Source organism: Carassius carassius, chromosome 10 (assembly GCF_963082965.1).
Source record: "Carassius carassius chromosome 10, fCarCar2.1, whole genome shotgun sequence".
Taxonomy (NCBI): domain Eukaryota; kingdom Metazoa; phylum Chordata; class Actinopteri; order Cypriniformes; family Cyprinidae; genus Carassius; species Carassius carassius.
The window spans coordinates 30094966-30118381 of NC_081764.1; the positions used below are offsets into that span (position 1 = coordinate 30094966).

Below are 23416 nucleotides of genomic sequence, written 5' to 3' on the forward strand. Positions count from 1 at the left end.
TTCACAGGCAACTAGAGGGTCAGCAAAGCGTACTGTGCATGTGTGTGTGGTGATCTCAGTCATGACTAATCTCACTCAGGCTCAGACGTTTTCTTTGTACCTTTCCTACAGTACAATCATCACCATGGTGATGAATTTGAATGCCCACTGGTGTGTTGAGTCACGGCAGTCTGGTGTTCATAGTTTGCAGAAGGTTAGAACGGACTGTGATGTCATTGAACAGGCAAAGGGCTTTTGCATGGAAGCTGAATGGAATGCTAGAACATCGCCCTCTTTAATTGTTATTTTGAAAATCAAAGCCAAAGATATGGCGTAAGCATTGAATTCTGGTTATTGTGTCTATTGTGAAGTCAGTTATCTAGTTTCGGACTCCAAAGGCCAGACCTCTATCACAATACTAACAATGAGTCACATTCAGCAATTTGAGTCTTGGAAAATGATTCAGTCCATTCGCAAATAACCAATAAAGCTGATAAACACATTTTTATTTTATTTTAGCATTTTTATTTATGCATCAATGAAACCATTTCCAAGTATAATATACCTTTTCTAATAAGTAATGAAATATCTATCAAAGAATGTTTATTTAAATATAATTCTCATATAATCTTACAGTATTCCAGCCTTTAGACTGTTTTGTTACTATGGGATAAGCAGCTATGTTTATTGATTATAAATAACTATATAACTGTAAATCAGAAAATTACATTGAGGATTACATAAATATTATACTGAAATCATTTTCAGCCTATATACTGCCAATAAACACTTGCCGACGATTATACCTGCTAACAACAGTTTGGCTCATCTGTTATTTACAATGTGTGTGTTTGCAGTGTCTTTTTGAGGCAAATGATGCTCTTTATCTACCCCATAATGGCACGTGTTCCTTAAACCGGGAAACTGATCATTTGTTTACATGCTTTATTTTAGTTCACTAGTACTTGGTTGGCTTCATATTGTGCATCAGGATGTTGTTTGTGTGTTTCAGTCCCAGTCATTCACCATCCCTGACTCCCAGCGCTCGAGTAATGGATTTTTCTGCCTTGGGATCTTTACAGTAGTCTGTATTTATAAGAACATTAAAATAAGAACATTAGTAAGTAAATTTAAAAATGAAAGCCTTTATCAAACATAGCATACATTTTCTAAAAACAGGTACAAAGATTGACACTGGCACGGTAACTTTTCGAAAGGTAGAAATATGTACCAATAAAGTACTAATATGTACCCTTTAGGTTCTAAAATATATATTTAGGGTACTTATATAATTTTTTGTTGAAAGGGTACAGTGTTGGCTGAAGAAATAATTTGATCAAAAATGAAGATTGTGTCATCATCGTCTAAACCATGTGTTGTTTTAAACCCATATGACATTTTTCCTCCATGGGGATATTCGGAGGAATGTCTATACTGCTCTTTTAGAGAAAAATCTAATGGTGACCAGGCAGTGTCAAGCTCCAAAAATGACAAAAAGCATCCTTAAAGTGGTCTTTTGAAGGCATATTGAGTTGTTGTTCACTGAAAAATATGTCAATTTACATTCATATTTGCGTATATTCATATGTGGCACGTCACAAAAGATTTGATATCAGTGATGCCATATTGTCACATAAGTGATCATAGCACACCAAATTTGAATACACATTCAAATAAGTACATTTGAGTTATATTTGAGAAGTGAATACATTTGAGTTTTCACTGAATGTCAGTGTAAAGTTATCTTTTTTTTGTTGTTTTTTTTTTTTTTTGTAGCTCCTGGTCACCATTCACTTGTTATATGTAAGAGAACAAGGTGAACTTTCTGTCTAACACCTCCTTTTTGTGTTTGTCAAATGAAAGTATAAATGAAAAAACTGATGACAGATTTCTAATTTTCGGGTGAAAGGTTCCTTTTTAAACAGAAAAAAAAAAAAAAAGACCATGCAATTTTTACTTCCTCATTTATAAGGTAGGCACTTTTTCTCAAAGCAAATGAGAGCTGAGATGAACTGAAAAAAAGCCTCTGTCTTCAGATAAAGTCAGTGTATTAACTTGCCAACACCTATCGGTTTTGATTGCACTGATTGTGTTGGTTACATGATACTTTCCTGGCTGAGAATATTCAGTAGTAATAGTGATAATGGGGTGATGACCTAATCTTAGTTTTTAAGAATGCAGCTAGGATGAACTCTGCTCTGTACTCTCATTATATGAAAGATAAGCCGCTTTTTCAGCAGCGTCACATTTAAGTGTGTGTGTGTGTGTGGTTGTGGTTGTGTTTGCGTAGGGAGGGTGACTGAAACTTTGGTACCCTTTTATTACCTATTGAAAGGTTGAAGAGCTTTGGTATCTGTTCATTGTTCAAGTAAAACCTCATTTCATGGATTACCACATTCAAAATTTGATCCTCAGACCGGTGTGTTTAGCCACAATGCTTCCCACACCAGTGTAACTGAGACATAGACATTTAGTTCTAGAAAAGAATATAGAAGAGATTCAAACAAAAAGTCTACCTCTGACAGTTGTCTTTGATCTTCATCAGATTGGGACGGTGGCCATGTAAGGTCCAGTTTCCCAGTGGATTGACGCACTATAAGCAGAAGACAGATGTTTATTTCAGTGAATGCACTGTATAATCCATTAATGAACCGGATGTTCATGACAATATCTATGCATAATGATCATTGAGTGAGAAAACAACAAAGTATGGACAAGTAGGCACATATTTTCTCATAGTATTATTTTATGTTGCAATTAATTTGATTTATATTTTCATTTTCAAGTTTTTAAATGTAATCATTTATATCAAGATTTCGATGAGAAACATCTAAAATATAGCAGAATTTCACACTATAAAGGATAATAAAGACTTTTTTATAAGAAAAATGTCATTAAAATATCACTCGATTATTTACTGAACAGAGATACAGTTCATACAAGTCACTTCTACTGCATCACAGTAGCATAAAGTTATGACACCAGTGATAGTGGTCTATAACTGTTAGCTGCCCTTACAAAAATGTACTATGGTTATTGAAATTAACATAGCTATTGAAGTTATTGTTATTATACTAAAGCAGAGGTAAAGTAATATTGGCCACCATCAGCCAAGGAAGAATATAAAATGACAGAAGGATTCTTAAAATATCTCACTATTAGAAGTAGACATCACACAAATTATGATATTACAGTAGTAAATTATCTGTACTATGGCATTTTGGCAGAAATTGTTATGCTAATAATCGTAAAGGATTGCTCTTCTGAGTAAACCGGAATGGAGATTTTTCTTCATAAGAGTGAGTCAAACATAGAAATTAAACAAAAAAACAAAACATAACTTTCAAAATTACTGTACTCTAAAAAAAGGATTTTTTTTTTCCAACCCAACTTCCATATTTGAACCAAATTTAGGATGAAACAACCCAGTATTTTTTAGAGTGTGCGACAAAGTTATTTCACTTCCCCATCAGTTTAATAGGAAATCTATGTGTCACAGTTGTTAGCTTAAATGCTTGGATCATTTCTCTACAACCCGAATTCCGGAAAAATTGGGACGTTTTTTAAATTTTAATAAAATGAAAACTAAAGGAATTTCAAATCACATGAGCCAATATTTTATTCACAATAGAACATAAATAACGTAGCAAATGTTTAAACTGAGAAATTTTACACTTTTATCCACTTAATTAGCTCATTTAAAATTTAATGCCTGCTACAGGTCTCAAAAAAGTTGGCACGGGGGCAACAAATGGCTAAAAAAGCAAGCAGTTTTGAAAAGATTCAGCTGGGAGAACATCTAGTGATTAATTAAGTTAATTGATATCAGGTCTGTAACATGATTAGCTATAAAAGCTTTGTCTTAGAGAAGCAGAGTCTCTCAGAAGTAAAGATGGGCAGAGGCTCTCCAATCTGTGAAAGACTGCGTAAAAAAATTGTGGAAAACTTTAAAAACAATGTTCCTCAACATCAAATTGCAAAGGCTTTGCAAATCTCATCATCTACAGTGCATAACATCATCAAAAGATTCAGAGAAACTGGAGAAATCTCTGTGCGTAAGGGACAAGGCCGGAGACCTTTATTGGATGCCCGTGGTCTTCGGGCTCTCAAAGTGTATTTCAAAGTGGAATAGTGTTTTATGGTCAGACGAGTCCAAATTTGACATTCTTGTTGGAAATCACGGATGCCGTGTCCTCCGGGCTAAAGAGGAGGGAGACCTTCCAGCATGTTATCAGCGTTCAGTTCAAAAGCCAGCATCTCTGATGGTATGGGGGTGCATAAGTGCATACGGTATGGGCAGCTTGCATGTTTTGGAAGGCTCTGTGAATGCTGAAAGGTATATAAAGGTTTTAGAGCAACATATGCTTCCCTCCAAACAACGTCTATTTCAGGGAAGGCCTTGTTTATTTCAGCCGGACAATGCAAAACCACATACTGCAGCTATAACAACAGCATGGCTTCGTCGTAGAAGAGTCCGGGTGCTAACCTGGCCTGCCTGCAGTCCAGATCTTTCACCTATAGAGAACATTTGGCGCATCATTAAACGAAAAATACGTCAAAGACAACCACGAACTCTTCAGCAGCTGGAAATCTATATAAGGCAAGAATGGGACCAAATTCCAACAGCAAAACTCCAGCAACTCATAGCCTCGATGCCCAGACGTCTTCAAACTGTTTTGAAAATAAAAGGAGATGCTACACCATGGTAAACATGCCCCGTCCCAACTATTTTGAGACCTGTAGCAGAAATCAAAATTGAAATGAGCTCATTTTGTGCATAAAATTGTAAACTTTCTCAGTTTAAACATTTGCTATGTTATCTATGTTCTATTGTGAATAAAATATTGGCTCATGTGATTTGAAAGTATTTTAGTTTTAATTTTATTCAAATTTAAAAAACGTCCCAACTTTTCCGGAATTCGGGTTGTATATGAAGACTAGCAAGCATTTCAGCAGGCTTGTACAGTAGAAAAAGATAATTTCACAACTGTAGCTGATGTATTGGACACGTTATATTTCACAAATGCATTAACATACACAATACCAGAACACAGTACTCTTATCCATACTCTAACTCTGTTTTATGCTCATGTCAGCCCACAGAAATTTCAAAACAGGGTTACGTTAGTACTGGTGACACAACCCCATATTAGCATTTTGCCTCTTTGTTTGTTCGCTGCCATGGTGAAGCACAAACTACCAAGCTTCCAGTCAAATGATAATATGGTTAAATAACATTTCTAGACACACAGAAAAGTGTTAGAATCATTAATAAATAATACAACCCGAATTCCGGTAAAGTTGGGACGTTTTTTAAATTTTAATAAAATGAAAACTAAAAGACTTTCAAATCACATGAGCCAATATTTTATTCACAATAGAACATAGATAACATTGCAAATGTTTAAACTGAGAAAGTTTACAATTTTATGCACAAAATGAGCTCATTTCAATTTTGATTTCTGCTACAGGTCTCAAAATAGTTGGGATGGGGCATGTTTACCATGGTGTAGCATCTCCTTTTCTTTTCAAAACAGTTTGAAGACGTCTGGGCATTGAGGCTATGAGTTGCTGGAGTTTTGCTGTTGGAATTTGGTCTCATTCTTGCCTTATATAGATTTCCAGCTGCTGAAGAGTTCGTGGTCGTCTTTGACGTATTTTTCGTTTAATGATGCGCCAAATGTTCTCTATAGGTGAAAGATCTGGACTGCAGGCAGGCCAGGTTAGCACCCGGACTCTTCTACCACGAAGCCATGCTGTTGTTATAGCTGCAGTATGTGGTTTTGCATTGTCCTGCTGAAATAAACAAGGCCTTCCCTGAAATAGACGTTGTTTGGAGGGAAGCATATGTTGCTCTAAAACCTTTGCAACCCCATACCATCAGAGATGCTGGCTTTTGAACTGAACGCTGATAACATGCTGGAAGGTCTCCCTCCTCTTTAGCCCGGAGGACACGGCGTCCGTGATTTCCAACAAGAATGTCAAATTTGGACTCGTCTGACCATAAAACACTATTCCACTTTGAAATAGTCCATTTTAAATGAGCCTTGGCCCACAGGACACGACGGCGCTTCTGGACCATGTTCACATATGGCTTCCTTTTTGCATGATAGAGCTTTAGTTGGCATCTGCTGATGGCACGGCGGATTGTGTTTACCGACAGTGGTTTCTGAAAGTATTCCTGGGCCCATTTAGTAATGTCATTGACACAATCATGCCGATGAGTGATGCAGTGTCGTCTGAGAGCCCGAAGACCACGGGCATCCAATAAATGTCTCCGGCCTTGTCCCTTACGCACAGAGATTTCTCCAGTTTCTCTGAATCTTTTGATGATGTTATGCACTGTAGATGATGAGATTTGCAAAGCCTTTGCAATTTGACGTTGAGGAACATTGTTTTTAAAGTTTTCCACAAATTTTTTACGCAGTCTTTCACAGATTGGAGAGCCTCTGCCCATCTTTACTTCTGAGAGACTCTGCTTCTCTAAGACAAAGCTTTTATAGCTAATCATGTTACAGACCTGATATCAATTAACTTAATTAATCACTAGATGTTCTCCCAGCTGAATCTGTTCAAAACTGCTTGCTTTTTTAGCCATTTGTTGCCCCCGTGCCAACGTTTTTGAGACCTGTAGCAGGCATTAAATTTTAAATGAGCTAATTAAGTGGATAAAAGTGTAAAATGTCTCAGTTTAAACATTTGCTACGTTATCTATGTTCTATTGTGAATAAAATATTGGCTCATGTGATTTGAAATTCCTTTAGTTTTCATTTTATTAAAATTTAAAAAACGTCCCAACTTTTCCGGAATTCGGGTTGTAAATAAGAAATAATAGCTCACAAGTGTTGATTTTTGCGTGTTGCTTTTGTTAAGTTTTTCCCATAGCTGAAGTAGTAGAGCATTGTGCTAACAACACCAAGGTCATAGGTTTGATTCCCAAGAAATGAACATATACAGTATATCTTGAATGCAACGTAAACTGCTCTGGATTAAGTTGTCAGTCAAATGTATAACATTTGACTGACAACAAAGGTTAGTGAAGTCGTTAAAGAAGTCGTGGCCTAGTAGATAAAGAATATGACTCCTAACCCTAAGGTTGTGGGTTTGAGTCTCGGGCCGGCAATACCATGACTTGAGCAAGGCACTGAACCCCCAACTGCTCCCTGGGCGCCGCAGCATAAATGGCTGCCCACTGCTCCAGGTGTGTGTTTACAGTGTGTGTGTGTGTGTTCACTGCTGTGTGTGTGCACTTTGGATGGGTTAAATGCAGAGCACGAATTATGAGTATGGGTCACCAAACTTGGTTGTATGTCACTTTCACTACTAAATGAATGCTTATTTTTCAGGATTTGTTTTTAATTATGACATGTTCTTGCATATGTATCCTACGTTTATACATTTTCTCCTGTAGCTAAAACAGTAGCGTGTGCTTCTAGAAATGCAAACATTATGGGTGTGTTCACAGGAAATGCATGAACTGATCAAATGTATTTTGTGTTATTTTGAATGCGACAGAATTTGAATGACAAATGCTTCTTTGTATGTGTCAAGTAGCTTAAATGGTTGAGTGTGATGTTAGCAACACAGAAGTCATTTGTTTGATTCTCAGGCAATGCATGAACTGTATATTGAATGCATATGTTTCTTTGGGTTTTCGTTTACATTTATGTCTTTAATATCCAGTGTATACCAATCCTACCTTCAATTTCTTTTTCACCTACAAACATTAAAGTACCAATGGTGTGAATTCTTCAGTTGATTTGAACTGCCCTGTGAACAGAAATCAATTTATATGCTTCTAACAAAGACACACCTGATGTAGTAGTGGTGAACGTCTCTAACTGGTGGTCTGCTGAAGTCAAATTTGTCCATTGAGGTGGGGGAATCTCTTGGATAGAGGTTTCCCTTTCCTCTTTCACTCTAATTTCTGTTCTCAAATCCATTCCTTCTCCACTTCCTTCATCTGTGTACATGGCTGCTCCTCCGTAAAGACTGTTTCTCTGTCTCTGTAGTTCTTGTTCCCTCTTCTTAGCCTCCTTAATGTCCAGCTCCACCTGAGACTGCAGACTCATAGAAGAGCGGAGCTTGAAGAAAGGGTTCTCCTTCACTAAACTCAAATCTTCATCTTCAGTCACTTCTAAATTTGGACTTTGTCTTGCTCTGACAGGCTCAGCAGAAGAAGCCCTCACACCCTCTGAATTCATCACTTTCACAGATCCTCCATCTGTCCATGAGGTTGCCTTATAACCTCCGTTTGGTCCTCCAGCAGTTATGGGAATAGCGTTGGACTCTATGATGATTATCTGGCCCTTGATTCCCTCAGATAGACCAGGTCCTCGAGCAGCAGGCGGGTTGCCGTTGGTGCCTCCAAACTGGGCCATAGCTGGTGGGGTGGGAGGATTCTGTGAGAATTGCATTAGGAGTTGTTTAACATCAACAGCAGAATCAACTTCCTGTATTCCAGCGGCAGACTCTGCGGTGGAGTTTGAGGCAGATCTGTTAATAGTTACCACTGATTCCTTCAGCTCTTGGAATGACTCAAAAAGCTGCTTTTTTTCTTGAAGCTGTACCTCTGTTCCCTTGTCATAGAACCCAGGTAGTCGGCCCAGTTCAACTAGAACCTTCTCCCTCTCTGTCTCTTCGCTGATTTCCTTCTGCATCTTCTTTCCAGCAAACTGCCGGTCTTTGCCGTTGCTTGGGTCGGATCTTATCTGGGGGTCCAGGGATAGAATAGGTCTTCTCAATGGAATTTCCACAAACTCCTTATTCTTGTCAGTTGTGTCGCACAGTCCCCGAGAACGCCGTAGATTCTGCTCTCTCTTCATGGTCAAACGGATCTCCCTCTCAATGGGAGTTTCATTTGGAGGAGATTCAGAAAGCTGAGGAGCATCATTATCATGGCCCTCCAAGACATCTGTTGTGCTGGGGGAGAAATCTGTTGATACGCCACTATCGCTCTGGCTGTCATCAAAATGAACCTGCATTCTGTTGACTTTCCCTTCCCCCAAATGAGGCTTTGTGTTGGACTGGGACTCTGCTCTTTGTCCGTTGTTTCCCCGTTCTTGGTTTTGATCTTTAACCTTCTCCACCTGCTTTCCTTCAGTCCCACCTGTTTCTGTGAAACACACTGTTTGCTTTCGCTCTTTACCTGTTTCACCACCCTCTCTCTCCTCCCTTTTACTGTTCCTCCTCCCCTGTGGCATTATCAATGGCTCTTTTACTTCAGTAGAGATACAGGCGGAGTTTCCTTGCTCTGGATTGGTTGGCTTGCCTGCAACTGTTTCAAGGGGCGGATCAGCACCACACACCTGTTGTACCGCCTCATTCTCCTTCAGACTGCTTGGGTTGTTTTCCTCAAGCTCCCCCTGCTGGATGTTTTCAGCATTAACCACAGGTTCAGTTGGGGATTCACTTTGGGTGCTTGATGAAGGTTCGGTCTTAGAGAGAAGACATTTTGAAGATCTCTTGAAATACGTCAGGTTCAATGGTTCATCACAACGACTGTCCCGTCTCACCCACTGATCCCTGGTGGTTGCAAAGTCCACAGGTTTGTAGTCTATACTTTGCTCTTCACTGTTTTCTGATAGGAACACTTTTGAGTCAGAGTCACCATGTGACTCAAGCTCATGTCCCTCTTCATTGGCCACATTTGGAACTTGTGGAGAACCTTTGTCTTCCTGTGTCATGGTAATAGGTTCCTCACCCTCAGTGTCATGCACAGATGTCTGAACATCTTCACTGGTGTCAGTGTTTTCCTTCACCTCATCCTGAATCTCAATGGCCTGACACTCATTCCTCTCTGGTTGGATATCTTCTTCCAGTCCTGGCACTTGTGGCCACTCCTGATCACCATTCAGGTCATTTTCATCTGTACTGCTCAAGTCTTCCATTGTTGCCTCAATGGCTCCATCTGCTGGTGAGGAGATGGGATGATCGTGAGGTTGTGGAGAGAAACTGCTGTCCGGTGTTTTTGTTTTTTCTAACCCACTAATAGCTTCTTTGTCCTTATTTTTCATGCCTTGAATGGCTGTTTCCCTATCATTGATGAAGTGGAATTTTCCTCCTTCATTACTGCATTCATCCTGGGATTTAGATTTCTGAGGGCAAGTCATAGAGTCTGTTTCCATTTTGCAGTAGATCTGAATGAAATAAATGGCAAAGTGTACAATAACAGAACGACAAGCCAGAAACTGTCTTCCTTCATTTGATTGAATTGGTAATCAACAAAGTTGTATTTTTCTTCCCAGGCATGTTTAATTGATTTTCAAAACTGATTTTGAACACTTTAAAAAGGTTTTTTTTTTTTTTTTTTGCATATTTAGGAATCTATAATCATCTTATGTTTCAATCCCAGCAGCTCTGGATGGCTAATACTAGTTATAGTTATAGTATACATTTAGTTATAGTGTGTCTGTTGCTGTTAGGTTTTTGTTTCACAATTCTTTAACCTCTATGTCAAATTCATTAGGTCATTCATTAAGTCAGATTAGTGTCTTTTCACATTAAGATCACCTTGAAATAGGTCACCCGAAACAATTATTTATATTTATTTTCATTTTATTAAATGCATCAGTCTACAGTCAAGGTAACTGTAACTTTTCTGTAACTGTTATCTCGTTTTGCTATCATTGTCATGCACATTGATCCATACTGTCATTTTTTTTTTGGCATGTGACTTAGAATTTTTAACAAAATTATTAAAGTTCGAAGAACATTAAACAGTGTGCAGGGTCAGGAGTGGAACTTTTTCCACCTTCAAAGTCAATTAAGTTTCTTTCTATTCTATTCATAATTCTTAAATACAAAATCAGATCTCCATGTAAGTCAGGTAATAATTTTTGTTGTTGTTGTTTACAAGGAATTTGGACACTGTATTGAATTTTCCACTGGACGTAAAAGAAACACAAGGACTTAAAGGTGTGTCATAGCATAATGCTAATTACATAAGGAGCAGATTAATACAGTTTAATCAGATTATACTGTAGACATGAGTGACAAAACAACATGGAAAGTCTGATTCAGGAATAATACTGCAATAACAGTGAGGTATTCTCAGTGTCCCTATGAATTATAAAACGCCCACAAAATATATAATAAAGGTTTTGAATGAATTTCAAAAGGATGTAAAAGATCGTTGTGAAAATGTAAATATTAAGTGCATAAACAAAACCTAGTAGCACAGATCTATTTTTAGCTACAGCATACTGAAAACAGCTGTCAGCATCCATAAATCACAATACTTTATGAATATCTTTCACAAAATGTGGATAAGTACGTTTCTGGCACTTAATGTGCTTCTAAGTTAAATTAGTAATGTGGAGGGCGGTAAATTAAATAATCTTGCAATATCTTTTGATAAACTCAAGCTGAAATTCCTTACTTTGTAACACATATATACTACTGAAATAATTTACATGACCCACTGCTATACATAAAATAAGATGAAAAATGGAAATAGGCCTACCAGCCGATGAGATGAAGGAAAGGATGGAAGGTCAGCTGAAAGACAGAAAGAACTGAAATCCCCCCGACGCACCAAGAAGTTTTGATTTGCTTTCCCTGGTTTCCTTCTCTCTTAAACTCTCTCTCAATACCTCCACCCCCTGCTTAGTAATCAAGGTTAAAATGTGTGTAGTTCATTTCTCTCCTAGTTCCACACTGCACTAAATCTGTTGAGTAGACCACAGCCTTGCATCACTAATCCAAACAGCTCTCATGACTGAAGCCAGGGTTTGAACAGGGCATCTCTTGATGAATAACTTGCAGATTCAACCACAATACTGCAGGATCTACATGTACAGTAGATATAATACTTTTAATAATGTTCAATGTTTAGGTATCATGAACTAACAATGAACAATAATTTTACAGTATTTATTAATGTCAGGTTGATGTTAATTTTTACATATACATTTCAAATACATTTTAATTTAAATTAATATGAATGTATTACGCATGAATACGAGTTAACCATGAATGGTAGCATATTTAACCATAATTACCTTTTTAATTAAACTGACTAATAAATGCACTGAATGCATTAACTCATGTTGAAGAATTGGAAATTGGAAGTGCAATGTAGCAGCATTAAAGTTAATTAAATATTTAAATATAAATATGCAAAAGGTTCAAGCTATTGAATATTTAAACAATCAGCACTGCAACACTGAATATACAATATTCCTTTTCATGCTTCATGATAAAAAGGACTGTTGCCATTGTTTTTTTTAAAGGCATTGATACTGTATTTGATTCTCTTTTATACATTTATAACTTACAAAAAAGACAATCTTTGATTAAATTTCATTGGTTAAGTTTATTAATCCTGCAGCTCTTCCTATCTAAACTTTCTATACAAAATCTGCACCGATTCTCATTCAGCTCTTTATTTAAACTGTACAAACAGGCACTCAGTTAAGGCACTGATAATTTACATCAAACTTTCTATGAAAAAATATGGTTCCTGAATTCAACTGATAACTTTGAATATTGATTACATGTCATAGTATGAAACTTGAATCACTACAGGAGCAGTCCTTATAGAAATGTCAGTTGGAGAATGAATCTAAAATTGCTAATATTGATAAAGCAGTTTATGCTGTTTTACTGTATACTGGTCAAAAGTATATCAAGTACGGTTAATAGGGTCACATTAAAGGGATAGTTCATCTAAAAATAAAAATGACCCAATTAAAACACTAATAAAAATACCTTGTGTGTTCTGCAGAAGAAAAACTTTCTTTGCAACAACATGAAACATAACTTTTCCATTCAGGAGAACTATACTTTCAGGTCTAAAAAACACTTCCACCGAACTGTTGAAGGCACTGTAACAATAACAGCAAAAAGAAAAAAAAAGAAAAGATGTTACAGCATGTATAAAATCGAAAGTAACCATTCCATCTCTGTTTTGATGCATAAACAAGGCACACAAATGGTTTATAATAGAGAATGCTACAACTATTGTAGGATGAGAATGATTAATTACCCACGTGGGTTCATTCCCACAGTACTGAGAAAAACTAAATATTTTTATATGGTAGTGTTAAAACCGTCAAGGCCAGACATAAAAACAGGATCATAATCAGGTGCCAGAGGCTGGGAATGCAACCAATGGTGACACATCAACAACAACATTCACACTGAAGCCTTTTCCAGTCCTTTCCTCCAAGTCAATGTGCTTTTTAAATCTTCTTCTTACACAGAAAAGAGTTATGGGAACTTAGTACAGTGAAGGCAATGCAAAACTTAAAGGCTTCGGTTCATAATAAACACTTTGGGCTTTGATGCTGTAGATGTGAAAAGCCGAAGATCAAAATATGAATGTCATGAAATACAAACTCTGTATTCAGAGTAACAGACAAGATGAAAATGAACGGAGAATAAAAAGTGTCAACTGATTGTTCACATGATCGAACAGCATTGGCAGGCTTTTTGTTTTGGTGCACTTGTGTCCTCTGCTCGATTTGGGGCGCTGGTGTCCAGCTGAGCTGCTGCTTTAGAGGCGAGCAGAGGCTCTTGTTCTGCACGCTGTTTCTCGGGTTCTGCCTTGGCGTTTGACTCATCAAGGGGAACCTCCTGAAATTGGCTGAGCGAGATGCGCATGGCAGACGTGACCTCCTCGTCTTTTGGGATTTGTGACTCTGTTGTGTTTGCTTCGACTTTTGGTCTGATTTTTGGAGATGGTTGTGTTGTGGAATACATTGGATCATGGGATTGCTCAATAGCGCTATCGACTGTCACATTCTGGGAGTGCGTATCAGTCGATTCAGGAAGATCTTTCTCCTCATGTTTAAGATCTTGAAGATCTTTGGTCTCGCCTTCCACTGCTACATCTGTAACTATCTCAACAGGAGAATCTTCAATCACTTCTGCCCGCTCAGGTTCAGCAGAAGCTTCCGGATGGTTCTCCGTCTTTTCCTCAGCACCATTTTCTTTGGATTTTCCAGATGTGACTTCATTTGTAGCCTCTATAGTAGGCTCTTGAGCAGTTTCGTCATCCTCCTCTGGGACTTCTTCCCCTTTGTCTGTGATGATGATTCTTTCTGCTCTAATAATTGCTCCGCCGTCATCATCCTCATCCACCCCCTGCCCGAGCTCTACCTCCTTGAAGCCAAGGAAGGTCATAGTTACACCACCAGCACCTAGTCCTTCAGCAGGGTGGCTGTTGAATCCGTTAGCAGAAGCATGTTCTTCCTCTCCTGGAGTATTGTGTGATGTTTCTCCTTCCACGTTTCTGTTAAGAGCAGCTGAAATTGTTGTGGTATCAGTTTCTGTTGTAACATCACTCAGCGTTCCTGCTTCATCTGCCTTGTGATTTTCAGCATGCACAAAATCATCTGCAACAAAAGTTTTGCAAATCAGTTTTGAAATCCATTCACAATAGGAATACCAAAGTTACAGAGTCATTATTAAATTAGTATTTAAGGTATTACGTCTTTGGTGATGCAAGGCTTTAATTCTATAATTAACAGTATATTAAAGTTTTTTCTTAAATATGAAACTAATAAGGGAAAGAAGGTAAAGCAAACAGAGGGAATGTCTGAGAAGTGATGTTCTGTAATCTGATGACTGATGAAGTTGATTGATTGATTGATTGATCTGCATCTGTTCAAAGTTCAAAGAGAAAACAGTATATAATAACTGATATTTTATACCTTTCTTTTCTTCTTTTCCATTCTCCACTATTGGTCCGTTAGGGGCCGTCTCAGCAACTGCTGTTTGATTAAAAACATTTATGAGTGATATTAGTTCAATATCATACTATTTAAGCCTAAAAGATATTGGGAAAACTATACAAAAAGCTTCAGATCAGTAACATAAATAAATATAAATATTGTCAAATACTAATGTTTTTGAAAGAAGTCTCTCATACGTTCACCAAGGCTGTTTTTTGTAAAAAAAAACAAACAAAAAAAAAACTTTTAAAATAAATCTATTTATAAATAAAATTCATTTAAATCATTATATTTTAATATATTTTTCAATGTAATTCCTTCCTGTGATGGCAAAAATGAATTTTCACCATCCCTCAGAAATCATTCTATTATGCTGATTCGCCATTCAAGAAAAAAATCTTATTATTATCAATGTTATGCTGCTTAATATTTTCTTGGAAACAGTCATTCTTTTCCTTTTCAGGATAATTTGATTAATAAAAAAATTCTAATAGATGTTAGATGTCTTTATTTTACAGCATTGATTTGAATTAGAATTTTTATTTTTAGAACAAAATAAGTATTAACATTTTCAACAACAACAACAAAAAAGAAAAGATAAAGGAATTAATAAAACCAAATATATAAATGATAGTATATATAAAAAATATTTAATAATAAAAAATATAAGAAATTGATTATTGTTAATTCATCAATTTATTAATTCATCTGTGTTCATTTATAACTTCATAAATATTAAATTAAAATTAACCTAGATCAATAAATGCTGCAAAGGTATTGTTCATTGTTAGTTAATGATCTCTAATGCATCAGCTCATGCTGTCAATCTGAACATTATTGTAAACTCTTACCAACTGAATTAACCATGAACTAATTTAACACAGATTCACAATTATTGTTTTGTCAAGGATTATACTCTTTTGTTTAAGCAGTAATCATGGACAGCAGACAAGCCTGATGCTGTGTAACTGAAACAGACAGGCAGATGGTTAGCCTGGACACAGGTGCGACACACACTCACCTGCTCCTGCTGACTCCACCTCGGCCTCTCCCTATTGGATGAACAACAGAGAAGAGGTCAACAGTCACCCTTCCAGAGGACACATCGCACTCTTTAGCTCTTTAAACCATCTCATTCTGCTGCTTAATATTTAATTCAAGGCCATGGAATATTTATGGGTGGAAGAGCTCGTCTCTGATTAGCCTCCATTCTAGACTAGAGAAGTTTCCTTTCTAAGTTCATTAACATGCGCACCAATTTCCCAACATTCTCTCAAATACTGCAGACCTCTGCTTACAATGTGATTTAGACAAACACCATAAAACATTTATTAAAGGTATACTCGCTATTTTTCCTCATAAAAAGGGTTAGTTCACCCAAAAATGAAAATTATGTAATTAATGACTTTTCTGGTGCGCCCAATAACAAAGATAACACGTCAGCAGCGTCACTGCAGTGTTGTGAACGCACTCGCAACAGACCCGGAAGAGAAGACAATGCTGAATAAAGTCGTCATTTTTGTTATTTTTGGACCAAAATGTATTTTCGATGCTTCAACAAATTCTAACTGACCCTCTGATGTCACATGGACTACTTTGATGATGTTTTTCTTATCTTTCTGGACATGGACAGTATACCGTACACACAGCTTCAATGGAGGGACTGAGAGCTCTCGGACTAAATCTAAAATATCTTAAACTGTGTTCTGAAGATGAACGAAGGTCTTACGGGTTTGAAACAATATGAGGTTGAGTCATTAATGACATCATTTTCATTTTTGGGTGAACTAACCCTTTAAAAAGTTTCACACACAAAGAAAATTATGTGTTTAATATACCTATAAAAGCAGTTTTATTTAAGTCTCTTCATGTTCAGGACACATGACCAGTTGAGTACTACTCACTTTAAGTATAGGAAACATTTGCTCATGGAATGAATTAATCATGGCTGATGGGAAATAGAAGCTGACATACATAAATGTTACTAAGTGCCCATTTAATTAATTAAATGAATATAAATACCATATTCAGAACATTAAATATTAATCGTATTCTGTAACCGTTTTGACATTAACTGAAAATTATCAAAGACTCGTTTCAGGTCTGTAGTGTTTGTGTCAGATTTGTGTGATTATAATGAATAACTCACGCTTTATTGTAGTAAATCTCATAAATCATCTAATTCATGTGATGCTTTCCTTGTTTTACCGCTTATAATTTCTTTCACTCATTCTGATTGGATTATTAGGGGTGATCTTTCATCTTTAATCAACTTTAGAAAATAAAAATGGCTGTGTTGCCAGATTCATTTACTAGCAGACAGACACTTCAGCTTTTGTTGCCACAAGATGGAGTAACACCAACACTATATGTACCATTTTCACTATTCAATGCAGACAGTATTTAATGAATGCAACATAGTAAAAAAACAAACACAGATATGATACTGCATGACCTTTCATTGAATCATAACAATCCCCATACAATACAAAATACTGTATGGAAAAAAATATTTAAATACAAATACAGTAATTTGAAAATACACAAAATACATGTGAAATTGGCCATCCAACATAGGCATTCCTATAGGCATGAATCTATCTGGACATATTCTGAATGCAAAAAAAAATAATAAAACTGCTTAGAACCTTTTCCACTGAATTGTTTCCATTTTACATACCTCCTCCCTTATTATTTTTTTATTTTATTTTGGTGAACAATTAAACCCAAAGCTACTTCCTCCCACTGCTGTTTTCTGAAGGTTTGGAAAACAATTACTCTGAGTTGCCCGACTGTCATTTCACAGAATTATACAAAGGCGAGCAAGTGTAAAAAGTGTCAAGCAAGTGTCAAACAAGCCGTGTCCGTTTAGGGAGGAGTGTGCACAGTCAGCAGGTTCGCGGTGTAGAACCAAACAGGGCTTCAACTGCACAAACCACTTCCACTGCGAGAGAAAGCAAGTGTGAATTTGAATTTCCTTTTGTTTCAATACTACATTTACTCATACAGCACATCACAGCACTATTACTCAACCATGCGTCCATGCTTCTTTTTCCACTCCAGTGTTTTCCCACAAAAGGCTGCATGGATAGTTGCTTACCCCGATTGGCCCTTTTCTATGTAAATTATTTAGAAAACGTTCAGCCAGTTTAAACTTTAACTATACACACTTTCTATCATTGCCACAATGTGTATTGTCATATCACCCAGCCCTAACATACAAGTAATGCTTTAAACACATTTGACAAGCTAGTTGATAAAAACAACATCCGATTAACTGTCAAAACTGATTTGCCGACGCTATTTATTTCCCTTGTTGCTGCTCTTTTATTCTTTCATGTTAACTGAAGGCAAATGATGCACTACTTTAACTTTATTCAACAAGTGCAATTGACCATGACATCATCACCTCATCTTATTCCAGAAAAGTCCCTCAGCCAATGCTTAATGGAGTTGTACAGCTGCACCTCACATTCATTTTTTGGAAGAATGATTTTGTAACATTATAAATATCTTTACTGTCTCTTTTGATCAATTAAATAGATCCCTGCTGTTTAGAATTACCAATTTTACAAATATCTTACTGACCCCAGAATTTTGAAGGCAAGTGTAATTAGTTTCAGAAATGATTTAGGAGGTGAAAAGCTCTGAAACAAGCAGACGCGTGACGTGTTCAGTGTGATCATGCATTCAGACATGGTGTCTCACCTTATGTTGTGTCTGAGCGTCTGTGCCAGTTTGATTGGAACCATCTTCAATGAGTTTCTTCAGTTTGGATTCTTCCTCTGCCAACTGCTCAGACGTCGCTTGTAATCTAAAGCACATACACGCATGTCATGTTTTATAAGGTGGGAACCTACCATTAACTTATGTTTTTCTTTAAGAAAATCAATAATACTTTAGAATTTTTACACTAGACATTTCCTATTAGAAATGGTTTTATTTATTGGAAGAGCAAAAAACATTGTATGGGTCAAAATTATCGATGCCAAAAATCATTAGGATATTAAGGAAAGATCATGTTCCATAAAGATATTTTGTAAATGTCCTACCATAAATTATATCAAAACTTCATTTTGGATTAGTAATATGCATTGCTAAGTATTCATTTGAAAACTTCAAAGGCGATTTTCTTAGTATTTTTTGCACTCTCAGATTCCAGATATTCAAATAGTTGTATCTCAGCCAAATTTTGTCCGATCTTAATAAACCATACATCAATGGAAACCTTATTTATTCAGCTATCAGGTGATGTATATATCTCAATTAAATAAAATTGACACTTAAGACTGGTTCCTTTTCAGGAACTCGAGCTGCGTCTAGCGCTTTGGGGAACGTCCCTGACGAGACCGACTCTGAATATCGTGTGCAATCCGTCCATCGGAAAGGCGTGACGTCACGGGCGGGGTGACGTAGCGACCAGGAAGCTATAAAAGCACGTGCCGTGCAGCTGGCCTCAGCTTCGCGTCTGTCAGCAAGCGCTCTGTGTGTGCATGTCAAAAGTCTGTCCCGTTGGTCCTATTTATTGTTGTCTGTCCCTTAGCCATTAAAAGATCGCTAAAACAGCTCAATATGCCAAAACAAAAGCAAAAGACCAAACATATGAAGGGCGATTCCAAGCCACGTTATAGATTGTGTGTTCCTCCCTGTCCTCGCTACATTACGAGCGGGGATACACACAGTCTGTGCGTGGCTTGCCTGGGATCGAAGCACGCTGAGTCGGCTCTCGAGGGGGCCGACTGTCCGCATTGCGAGCGATTGCCAATGCGGACGCTTCGATCCCGGAGGGCTCTCTTCGAGGAGGGAGCCTTCACCAGCGTTCCTCGCGGTGCTGACCCCGCTTCTGCCGAGGCAGAGCGGCTGCTGCACTCGTGGGGATCGCAGGTGGATCTGTCAGAGGGAATGGAGACGGGCCAGTCCTTATCTCCTTCCTCATCTGCCAGATCCGGCGCCCAAACCCTGGGTTCGGAAGCACGCTCGTCGGTTTCTTCCCCCCAGGGTGAGGGATCAACTCTTCACCTCTCTTCCTCCGAGGAGGTCGATGTGGAGTCGGTTGCTGGGGATTCGCCACCCCTGTCGCCCCAGTATGAGGAGCTGTTGGAGGTGGTTACGCGAGCAGTAGATAAATTAAAAATCGAATGGCCTGCTGAAAAACAAACCGAGCCGCAGAGAAGCAAACTAGACGAACGCTTTCTGCGGCCGAGGCAACCACCTCCACGTCGGAGCCTTCCATATTTTCCCGATCTCCACGATGAGTTATCGAGATCGTGGAACCACCCTTATTCAACCCGCCTCTTCGGCCCCGATTCACTATATTATGGCAACGTGATGGGGCTGGGAGAGCGGGGTTATAGAGCGATGCCACGGGTCGAACAGACGCTCGCGGGCTATCTGTCGCCCGGCTCGGCATCGTCTCTTAAGGCTCCGACATTGCCCACTAAGCCTCTTCGAGTTACATCATCGCTAGTGGGCAAAGGTTATGTGGCAGCAGGTCAGGCTGGGGCTTGCCTTCACACTATGGCAGTCCTTCAAGCTTATCAGGCTGACCTGCTGAGAGATGTCGATGAGGGGGAGGGGATTAAGTCTGGAGATATAGAAGAACTCAGAAAGACCGCTGATCTCTCCCTCCGCGCCACTAAAGAGACCGCTCGCGCAATTGGGCGGTCTATGGCAGCCTTAGTGGCCGCGGTGAGGCATTTGTGGCTGACCCTGTCAGAGATAAAAGAAAGAGACAGGGTCTGCCTCCTGGTCGGGGGCTTCTAGGGCGAAAGCCGATTTAAGATCTGTCATCGAAGCCCGGAAGTCCTCGACGAAAAGATCCTGACGCCAGGATCCAGAGGGCAGCCCCTGCTGGGGTAGAGCGCGGTCCACCTCATTATACGGTGCCCGCCACACCTCAGTGCCCTCAGGAGGTCGGCCTGCCAACCCTGCCAGAGTTTCAGGGCGCAGCGGCCTCCAGCGAGCGCTACTCCCAGTTATTTTCGCCCGTGAGCGCAGCGGAGCTGGGATGCTCGCCGCCCCTTCGGGGGCCTCTTACACCAGAGGTCAGTCTCGAGAGACTGATTCCCTTAGTAGATTATTTAGCAGCGTGGAAGCTACTGCCAAATGTATCTCAGTGGGTCCTGCGTACAATAGAAAGAGGCTATTGCATTCAGTTCGGTCATCCACCACCGAAGTTCAACGGGGTTACACCGACTGTGGTCGGCCCCCGGCAGGCTCTGGTTATGGAACAAGAAGTGAATACCCTATTAAGGAAGGAGGCCATCGAGGTGGTCCCTCCTCTAGACAGGGAATCCGGATTCTACAGCCGGTATTTCATAGTTCCAAAGAAGGATGGGGGGTTGCGTCCGATCTTAGACTTACGTCTCCTGAACCGCTCAGTTATGCCACTGAAGTTCAAAATGCTCACTGATCCGAGGACTGGTTTGTCACAATAGATCTCAAAGACGCATACTTCCACATATCCATCCTTCCACAACACAGGAGGTTTCTGAGGTTCGCTTTCGGGGGCAAAGCTTATCAATATCGAGTACTTCCCTTTGGCCTCGCACTCTCACCCCGCACGTTCACGAAATGTGTAGATGCGGCTCTGGTATCCCTCCGTATGCAGGGCATCCGCATTCTAAATTATATCGACGATTGGTTGATTCTAGCTCAATCAGAGCAGATGGCGGTTCGACATCGAGATGTCGTTCTCGCACACATGGGGGAGCTGGGTTTGAGACTAAACGCCAAGAAGAGTGTACTTTCTCCAGTTCAGAGAACCACCTATCTAGGCGTAGTTTGGAATTCGACCACGATGCAGGCACGCTTGTCTCCTGCTCGGATCGAGTCGATCCTCATGTCAGTCGAGAGAGTCAAAGAAGGCCAGTCACTCACTGTCAAACAATTCCAGAGATTGTTAGGGCTGATGGCAGCTGCGTCCAACGTGATACCTTTTGGCCTGCTGTACATGAGACCCCTACAGTGGTGGCTCAAGTCCAAGGGCTTTTCCCCGAGGGGAAATCCACTTCGAGTTATCAAGGTCACGCGGCGGTGCCTTCGTGCCTTAGACATGTGGAAGAAACCTTGGTTCTTGAATCAGGGCACGGTGCTGGGAGCTCCTTGTCGCCGTGTAACGCTAGCGACAGACGCGTCCCTCACCAGTTGGGGTGCGGTCATGAGTGGCCACCCTGCCCGCGGTCTGTTGAGCGATCGCCATCTGACATGGCACATCAATTGCCTAGAGATGCTAGCAGTCTATCGAGCATTGAAATATTTCCTCCCAGACCTGAGAGGTCACCATGTGTTGGTGCGCACCGCCAACACATCAGTGGTCTCTTATATCAATCACCAGGGGGGTCTGCGTTCACGCCCCTTGTACAAGCTGGCACACCAGATCCTTCTGTGGTCCCAGGGCAAACTCCTCTCGATCAGAGCAGTGTATATTCCTGGGAGGTTGAATGTGGGAGCAGACATACTGTCGAGGCAGGGGCCGAGGCCTGGGGAATGGATGCTTCACCCCGAGGTGGTGAAGCAGATATGGAGAGTATTTGGCACAGCCCAGGTGGACCTCTTTGCGACTCAGGAGACATCGCAATGTCCCCTCTGGTTCTCTCTAGTTCATCCAGCTCCTCTGGGACTGGACGCTATTGTACAGACCTGGCCGAGGCTTCGTCTGTACGCTTTTCCCCCTATCGCTCTGCTCCCGGGAGTTCTGGCGAGAGTACGCCAGGACGGGGTCCGTCTGTTATTAGTAGCCCCGTTCTGGCCGAGCCGACCATGGTTCTCAGATCTAGTCTCGCTCCTCGACGGCTCTCCGTGGGAGATACCGATCAGGACAGACCTACTCTCACAGGCGCAGGGCATGATAATTCACCCTCGCCCGGAGTTGTGGAAGCTGTGGGTGTGGCCCCTGAGGGGGCACAACTGTTAGCAGCTGGTCTCTCAACCGAGGTTGTTGAGACCCTACTCCAATCCAGAGCTCCCGCTACGAGGAAACTGTACGCCCTGAAGTGGAAACTCTTCACTTCATGGTGCAGAGACCGCCAGCTTGACCCAGCAAACTGCCCAGTTGGTACAGTTCTGGAGTTTTTACAAGCCAGGCTCTCTGCGGGGTTATCCCACTCCACCTTAAAGGTTTACGTGGCGGCCATAGCTGCTTTCCATGTCCCTTTCAATGATCAGTCAGTGGGTAGACACCCTCTAGTTACATGTTTCCTCCGAGGTGCACTGAGGCTGAGACCTCCAGTATGGTCCCGTGTTCCCCCCTGGGATTTGGTTGTGGTGCTAGAGGCTCTTTGTAAAGCTCCATTCGAGCCAATTCAAGACATCTCAGACAGACTCTCCAGGCCCTCTCGGTGGCCCCTACCTACCTAGACTTTGCCCCTGGTATGGCCAAAGCATTCTTACACCCTCGAGCGGGTTATGTTCCGAAGGTTCCCTCTGTCACACCACAACCTATCGTACTGCAGGCCTTCTGTCCTCCTCCCTTTCGGGAGCCAGACCAAGAGAAGCTAAATTGTATGTGTCCAGTGTGAGCACTGGACGCATACGTCCACAGAGCTGCCCTGTGGAGAAAATCCGACCAACTGCTTGTTTGCTACGGTCCTCCTAACAAGGGTTCTCCTGCCACCAAGCAGACCCTTAGTCGTTGGATAGTCGAGGCTATCAACGTCTCCTATGAGTCCTCTGGTCTTCCCCCTCCTTTGGGGGCCAAGGCTCACTCTACTCGGGGTATGGCGGCCTCCAAGGCCTTCTCAGCAGGTGTGTCCCTCTTG

General features: G+C 40.2%; 2 protein-coding genes across 2 annotated transcripts in view; both read right to left on the reverse strand.

The window, feature by feature from the left end:
- Positions 1-487: 487 nt before the first annotated feature.
- On the reverse strand, positions 488-11727 carry misp3 (MISP family member 3). Its single transcript, XM_059560874.1, has 4 exons — positions 11444-11727; positions 7793-10118; positions 2496-2572; positions 488-1065 (listed from the first exon to the last, which is right to left on the reverse strand). The coding sequence occupies exons 2-4, from the start codon at positions 10104-10106 to the stop codon at positions 988-990; spliced, it is 2469 nt and encodes an 822-aa protein (XP_059416857.1). The 5' UTR covers positions 10107-10118; positions 11444-11727; the 3' UTR covers positions 488-987.
- Positions 11728-12349: 622 nt separating this feature from the next.
- palm3 (paralemmin 3) overlaps positions 12350-23416 on the reverse strand; it is a 52502-nt gene continuing 41435 nt past the window's right edge. The window contains exons 5-8 of the mRNA XM_059559536.1: positions 18366-18471; positions 15679-15709; positions 14637-14696; positions 12350-14318 (exon numbers count right to left, since the gene is read on the reverse strand). Of these exons, the coding sequence (XP_059415519.1) occupies positions 13384-14318; positions 14637-14696; positions 15679-15709; positions 18366-18471 (1132 nt within the window). The 3' untranslated portion in view covers positions 12350-13383. The remainder of the gene's footprint in view (positions 14319-14636; positions 14697-15678; positions 15710-18365; positions 18472-23416) is intronic.

What these genes read in the sequence shown, in the direction of transcription:
- misp3 (XM_059560874.1), bottom strand. Translation starts at nt 10,106, where the DNA reads ATGGAAACAGACTCTATGACTTGCCCTCAGAAATCTAAATCCCAGGAT. An exon ending in GTTCACCACTACTACATCAG is followed by an intron (nt 2,573 to 7,792) that starts GTGTGTCTTTGT and finishes TTCTGCTTATAG; the next exon opens with TGCGTCAATCCACTGGGAAA. An exon ending in ATCAAAGACAACTGTCAGAG is followed by an intron (nt 1,066 to 2,495) that starts GTAGACTTTTTG and finishes TTATAAATACAG; the next exon opens with ACTACTGTAAAGATCCCAAG.